The 7408-nt window shown below is 56.5% G+C and overlaps 2 protein-coding genes across 2 annotated transcripts in view; both read left to right on the top strand.

Annotated features, from left to right (window-relative positions):
* Nucleotides 1-5087: 5087 nt before the first annotated feature.
* On the top strand, nucleotides 5088-5812 carry MAA_08139 (bZIP transcription factor, bZIP-1; the record flags this gene model as incomplete). Its single annotated transcript, XM_007826137.2, has 2 exons — nucleotides 5088-5335; nucleotides 5416-5812. 2 exons carry the CDS (start codon nucleotides 5088-5090, stop codon nucleotides 5810-5812), a joined length of 645 nt encoding a protein of 214 aa, XP_007824328.2.
* Nucleotides 5813-6100: 288 nt separating this feature from the next.
* MAA_08138 (uncharacterized protein) overlaps nucleotides 6101-7408 on the top strand; it is a gene marked incomplete at both ends in the record, with an annotated part of 1709 nt that continues 401 nt past the window's right edge. Inside the window, 4 exons of the mRNA XM_007826136.1 lie at nucleotides 6101-6141; nucleotides 6214-6275; nucleotides 6317-6957; nucleotides 7022-7395. Coding sequence (XP_007824327.1) covers nucleotides 6101-6141; nucleotides 6214-6275; nucleotides 6317-6957; nucleotides 7022-7395 — 1118 coding nt within the window. The remainder of the gene's footprint in view (nucleotides 6142-6213; nucleotides 6276-6316; nucleotides 6958-7021; nucleotides 7396-7408) is intronic.

Genomic DNA, 7408 nt, shown 5'->3' on the forward strand with positions numbered 1-7408 from the left:
TATTGGACGCGGGTACCTGCAGCGCGTTGGCTAAAGAACTGTTTCCAAGAATATACTAGTGCAGTAGCTAGTTACATTTAATTATTTTAGCTAATATTACCAAGTATCTTAAAAGGGCTTCATAGTAAAAACTTGCAAGTAATTTTATATTAATTCTGTAACGACATGTTGCACGGAAGGTCTAATAGGAGCTTTCAACGTGTAATAGCTAAGATTCTTAAAAGATAAACTAGTTAATAGGAACTATGCCCAGCACCGAGAAAGTCAGGACTCAACGCGCCCGACGTCGGGTCAGAATAGTCCATATGCATGGGCTAGCCATATCGTCATCCAATTCTGGTCTCACGCGCACTCGACGTATCACATGTACAGCGGCCGGTCTATCTCCAAGCTCTGCAATCCATCAGCCACGTCACCAAAAACGACGACTCCCGTATCAGAAAGCCCGACTGTGCGTGGGGGTCACGACGGCCTGCCACTACACTATTGCAAACTATCAACCGCCCCGACTCCATCCACGCCGTCTGGCGCAATACGACATGACCCACGAGGCGTCAACACGGCAGCGGCTCAACTGCAACTCCCTCCCGTAGGGCGCAGGGCCCAAGAGCTGCCAAGCAGCAAAAGACGCACGCCGCATCTGACGTTGGCGCTATAAAAGCCACCTGAGCCAGCTATCGACACCGCAGCAAGAGCTAGCGGCAAATGAATGATTCCAAAGCGATAAAATTATTCGAATGCCGGCGACGCAACGAACGGGTGGGGCGGGTCGTGGTTCCGGAATGCCGAAATGCCGGAGAGCCGCACCTGCTTGACTCGGGTAATTCGGATCGAGCCGGTCGAACCCGGTTGGTCGGCTCGACTGTCCCGCAGCCACCTGGGACGCGGCGCGATAGGCGGCGGCAGTTGCTTCAGGCGTAAGCACTTGACGTCTGCGCATTCCACCGACAGGGGCGGCGTGGACTGACGCTTCGTGTGGGAGGGGAAGGCTCTTGGCCAGTCGTGAGTTGCGTGGCCCCGGGCGTGACTCGCGTAGGGATAAGACTTGCATGGTATCGTTGGGATGCGGGGGAGGAACTAGAGGGGTAGGAGTTGGATAACGCAAGATGGGGAGGGCTGATGGCGGTGATCAAACGAGATGATCGAGTAGCAGTGACCTGATTACCGAGTTCACCAAAGCCACGGTGGGATGGGGCCAACTGCCTTGCGTGTCATGGTGGCAGATGATATTTACACGTCATGGCGAGAAATGATTCGATTTCCACTTGGCGGGGAGCCTTGGAAGGACAAGTGGTTGATGCATAGTCGCATTTCTTCCAATGGCGGCCAAAGATTCTTGTTTGATTCGCCGTCACCGCCACCAAAGTATACAGACTCAGGGCAGAGAGGATTGAGGGCTCATGGCTTGACTGCATATCTACGTGCTTCATATTATTGGATAGCAAGGATGCTTTCTATTCATCGTGTCATCTCTGAAAACTTGGGATTTCCGACTCTCAATATTTCGTCACTTACTCTTGGGCAGCCCTTTATATGAGATTTGATGGCGCCATGATATCGATGGTGAAAAACGAGGCACTCGAGTTTGCTACGGCCCACCTTACACACATGGGGCAGCAGCTTTTGCCTTTTACTACTTTACTCGTGTTTATATTCCTCCCTAATAAGTTCTGGCTGCCGTCACTCGGCGTACGTAAACACCTTCAGCAATTAGATGTACAAGATAGATTGTCGAGATGTAGTCATGATGAAATTCTTTGTAGCACAAGCCATCCATGTATACCCCAGTAGATTATTCGCAGTGTACTGCAGTGTCTATTCGACTCATCATGCTAAAGCAGTAGAAGAGAAACTGGTGACGTTTCTGTTTTCACGCTATACAGCCAAACCCGACTCATAAAGAGCCCAGGCGGCGTTTTTCCGGTGCTATTTGGATATGACGCAGTGGCTGGCCGAGTATGACTTTTCATGCAGCCCCATTTCTACAGCATGTCATTTAGCTTACGTGGAAAGGGCCTCGTGTGAGGAGCACCAGGCCATGGTCTTGGTGCATCAGGGCATGAATTTGTGTAAGAGTGGCCACGTTCGACCACTGAGTCATGGAGCAAAAAAATGCAGCAATAGCGGCGCACGGCCGAATGTCTCCGATATCTGGCTCCAAGTGTGCACATCTTGGCTCTGTCTCTAGTCTTTGACAATCTTGACGAATCATTGAGTAGCCGGCCTTTAAAAACGACAGATGAACTTGATGGAGCGGAACTTGGTGATTTCCTCGTACGGTATTTTATGGCCTTGTCGGATTACTCTCAAGCTGTATATATTCGTAAAACAAATAATATACCGCTACAGTTACAGTATTTTCTAAAGGGCACATTACTTAGAGAGGAGGAGGCAAGGTGAAGCCTATTGGTCACAGAGCCCCAATGCCAGTAGAATACCCCTGAGAAAAAGAATGCATGTGATGGCTTCTAGAACCAAAGTCTCTGACATGCACTCAGACCTCAGCATATGAGAACCATTGGCTGTCTTCCTCTGTTTGCATCTAGTACGCCAAAGGTGGAAGGCGATTGGACAAAGATCTATCATGGCTTTTCCACGCTTGCCACAGCATCATCTCCCACCTGGACACGTTCTAGTCTCAAACTTGGCAAGAAATGCGCGACTGCATGGCTCCTTTGAAATTCGGGACTAGAAAAACATCGAGAGATTCAAGCTTCAGCCAGGACAAGTTCCCGGAATGGAGGCAGCACAGAACCTTTAAACACCCTTTCCCTCCTCACGCTCATCACTACATAGTCCAGTTTCAGCCCCAACACGACGTCAACTCGTACCAAGGTGCAGGAAATCACGCCCAGCCACGACAGTAGACCAATGGCACGGTCCACAGAGGCAGCTACAAACTTCAGAACAACAATGGTGAAGCCTCGGCCGTTTACAAGTTTGCCAACAGCCAAGCAAAACCCCTATGTTGTCAAAGAGACACGAAGAAACCCTGACACGGACGCCGTTCACCGCTCTCTCGACTCCAAGTGCGCAGGCCCAAACAAAAACAGCAAATCTTGTTAGCTCGAGCGTCATCTCCGAGATTCATGTCACCTCGCCCAACATCCCCATGGGCCACGGCCACGGGGGCAACGCCTAGTTTGTGCAGCAGAGTTCCCCGACGGCCCAACGTGAAACTCCCAACTGCCCTTTGCCTCATCTCCTGTAACCCATCTTCATCCCCTCGTTTCCTGTCCAATGACAGGCGTCCCAGCAACGTGGTAGAACAACAACCGTCAAGCCAAAACTCTATTCCCAAGGAGGAAGGTAGGCCGTCGCGGGCCACTGCCCTTTTTTCCCCGAAGCCGCTTGGAACAGTCTGGTAGCGTCAAGTATTCCCCGGTAAGCTAACGGCAAGCAGACGGCATGGCCTCTCTGGCCGCGACGTAATATACCGAGTCCCGAGGCGCCGACGCAGTGCTCCTCCCACAAGGCTCAAGCCCTACCGCACGACGGTTCTGGCCTAGCCAACACCCGTCCACGTGGCGGCAAGGCGTGCTTCAGAACCGCGACGACGCTCGAGATGATTTCCTAATCGGGGCGGCGTTCCGGCCCCAAAATCTCCAACCCCCTCGCGAGTCAAAATATATTACTGCAGCACATACCTCTGGGCCGCTTCCCCACCGCCAAGCTGGCTGCCCACGGCCGAGATGGTCGCTCCCTCAAGGCCCTTGGCAGGAGGCCGGTTCGGACGCACGCAGCCCCCTGGTGCCAGTGCCAGCGCTCGGTCGGTCGCGATTGGGCGGGCGCCGCTGCCGTCGACTGTGAAACCCAGGCACAGGCTGAGACGGCCAGTGCCTTTTCCACGACGGGTATTTGGACGGCGGGCGGGCTGGCGCGCGGCTGCGGTGGACCAGTCACCAGCGTGTCTTGGTGCTGACAGCGGCGAATTGCCTCGGCGAATGCGCACGAGCAGTCAGAACGTGGTGTTTTGGCTTTGGGTTGCCCGATGTCTTAGCACGGCACGCGGCGACCGTCAGAGGAACGGACAGGCGATTAGACGGTATTGCAGTGCCCTACTGTTCAGGACAGGCGCCGAGGCGGACGTCGCAGCTTGAGGGTCGTGGTGACGCCGGAGGTTCATAGTGCCGGCTGCCGTGACAGACTGGCCAGTGCCGAGTCTCCGGATACCACCGCTTCGGTGGCTGGCCGCCGCATGGGCATGCCATGATGCAACTGCGTGCGGCGTCTGTCCAGACACGCTGCAGACTCCAGAGTGCGCGAGGCAGAGGAGCAAGGCTACATGCAGCCTGCGAACTCAACATCACATGCATGCCTGCGAGCTCTCAACATGTTATACATGCGTCTATAAAGGCCCTCGAGCACGAAATCGTGGCGTCGCGTTCGCAGGGACGACTGCCAATCAGAATCGGCGGCCGCGCAGGGTGCAAAGCTTCTCGAGGAAACAACAAGCTGCGAATGGCAGGAAGTTGTCTGTTGTCGGGGTTTGCCAAGACTCCACCCCGGCCAGGCGTCTCCACCCGGCATGGCTCCTATCAAATGGGGCAGGAATTGAGATGGGATGCGCATGAAGGCCATTTGCCAGCATAAGGCCGGCGTGCCGCAGAATGCCTGCCTAGCCCCGGGTGCCAATTGGCGCGACTCCACGAGTCCAAACGGCTTCTCACCGACCGGTGCTCTGACACGCCCCCGAATAGCTGCAGTCCCAACCCAGACGTTGAACCGAGCCCGTCCCCTGCGCATATAAATACTTGCACCCCTGTTGCCATGCCACGGCCGAAAAAACCTCCATTGAAACCTGTCCTTTTTTCCCGTCCACCTTCAGAATGATTGACGTCGCCGGCAACCACCACTATCTCGCCCACCAGCCCGCCGACTCGGACGCCTCGTTATGCCTCCCGCCGTCGTACATCAGCGGCGACTACTTTGTCAATCCTGCCACCGGGTGCTTCACTCCCAGGGTACAGTCCACCTCCTGCGTGTCACCTCTTTTCACGCCTCTGGTTCCTGCCGTCGGGATGCGTCTTGTCTAACCGAGAATCAAAAACAAAAAGTCTGATAGCCCTACGAGCACCACATACGAAATGTCCTTCTTCAGCCACGACGCCAGATCCCGCCCCCTACCGGTCCAGCGGTACCTGTCGAAGCCAGCCGGCGCCGGCCACTCCCACAGCTGCGACGCACTCCCCAGCACAGTCATCATGGACGCCGACGCGCGGATACTGCACCTGTGCCCGTGTGAAACGGCAAAACCCGCCGCCAGCACGCCCGACGGCGACAAAGGCCCCCCCGAGGACAAGGCCAAGAAGAGACAGGCACAGAACCGAGCAGCGTAAGTTCCTTGCCTGCCACTCTCCCCCCCTTTTCCCTTGCTCGAAATTCAACTAATGATTTGATTTTTCCGGGCCAAAGACAGCGCGCGTTTCGGCAGAGAAAAGAACGCAAGGTCAAGGACCTGGAGGAGCGGGCGGCGGAGCTGGAGAAGACGACAAAGGAGACCATGCTGGAGAACCAGCGGCGGCGGCACCGGATACGAGACCTGTTTATAGAAAACCAGGTGCTGCGGGCGGCGCTGGCCACCGACGGCCACGCCCGCGGGCGCAGCGGCGCCGTGCCGCCTCGCCTGGACGCGGTCAAGGGGGAGGTCTCGCCCGGGGGAGGGGAGGAGGAGACGTTTCGGTTCGGCGCCGACGACGCCCAGGGGGCGGGATACCTGCCGTGGTGGAATAATTACCGGCTCATGCTGTCCGAGGACAAGATTGTCGGGCAGCTCAAGAAGCTGGAGAGTGCCAACGACGACCTTTTGTGAAGACTGGAGAGGGTGATTATTATTATTTCCCCCGTGGTAAAGGGGGACCAAAGTACGCAGCGTAGAATCTGTCCATTTCAGCCAAAATATATTAATTCGATATCTCATGTTGCGTAGACGGTCTATTTTTTTGGTCTTGCTGTTGTCGGCTTGGTACAGCCCAATACTGTGTTAGCAGATTTTGGTCCTGCACGATCCTTGTATCGTGTTCGTATTATCTTTTGACGTGAGAGGGAAACAAACAAGTTAATATTAATTCAATTTTATTTTTCTAGACCCATGTAAATGATGGTGCAGGCACTACATCACGCTGGGCCTAGTGACATACAGTGTGCCTGGGTGTACCAGACCCAAGCCAGAGAAGCGTGCCAGACCATGGAAAAGCTAAAAAAAAATTAAAGTGTCAAACCCGAGCTCCCCGTGTGCAAGACGGTCGACGTTGGCATTCCGGCCACTTACATGTGTAAGCTGCCGAGGTTTTACCCAAACCCACCCTGTCTCCAGATGTCCTTGTCAGCCCAACCAGAGTATGCATCTTGCTTCTCTCTTGCTCCAAGGTTTTGTTCCATCTTGAAAGACGGACACTACGAGTCTGCGAGCACCGCGGCTGTAGCTTCGTCTCCCACTCCCCCACCCCTTGCCTAATGAAACCCGAAGCAGCACCCGAGGACGGCGCTGCGGCGGCCGAATCCGCACCCGCCGGCTTGCAGCCCTATTCCTGCTTGTCCTGCCGCAGGCGGAGGAAGAAGTGCGACAGGACCGACCCGTGCGCCAACTGCCGCCGGGCCGGCACGGAATGCGTCTTTGTGCCCAGGAGGCCCTCGACGAGACAGTATTCCGGCGCGGGAGCACTAGAGCGCGTCCGGTATCTCGAGGGCGTCGTCCAGCAGCTCAGAGCCAAGTTGGAGTCGCTGACGGGGTCACACGAGGGCGGCGACGGCGCCTCAAGCCGGGGACACACGGCATCCCCGGCCCAGCCGCATGCCGCACATGAAGCCGACGGAGTGCCCGGATTGCACGAGGAGGACGAGGACGAGGACGAGGAAGAAATGACACAGCTGCAGACAGAGTTTGGCCAGCTTGCCGTCGGCGACGGGCGAAGCCGGTACATTGTGAGCAACTTTTGGGCCAACCTGACGGAAAAGGTAACCAGAAGACAAACCCCCTCTCGCTCGGATAAAGTGACTAAATCCCCTGCTCTTATTCTAGGTGGACGGCGCCGCCAGCATCCTGGAGGACCTGGCCGAGGAGGAGGAGGCGCGGCGCGACCAGGGCGACGAGCAGCCGACGTCGATACTGGGACTCGGCCCCAGCCTCGCGGACGCGGGCCCGCTGCACCCGGCGCCGGACGAGTTCGCCGTGTACTGGCGGCTGTACAAGGAGAACTGCTACCCCATCATCCGCGTGCTGCACATGCCGACGGTGGAGCCCGTGGTGCTCCGGTACCAGGGCCGGCCGGGCGGCGACATGCCGGCGGGCGTCGAGGCGCTGCTGTTCGCCGTCTACTTCGCCGCCGTGGCCAGCCTCCCGGACGAGGAGTGCCGGGCGGCGCTGGGCGGCGACAAGCGCGTGCTCGTGGGCCGGTACAAGGCCGGG

Source organism: Metarhizium robertsii, assembly GCF_000187425.2.
Source record: "Metarhizium robertsii ARSEF 23 chromosome Unknown MAA_Scf_6, whole genome shotgun sequence".
NCBI lineage: Eukaryota > Fungi > Ascomycota > Sordariomycetes > Hypocreales > Clavicipitaceae > Metarhizium > Metarhizium robertsii.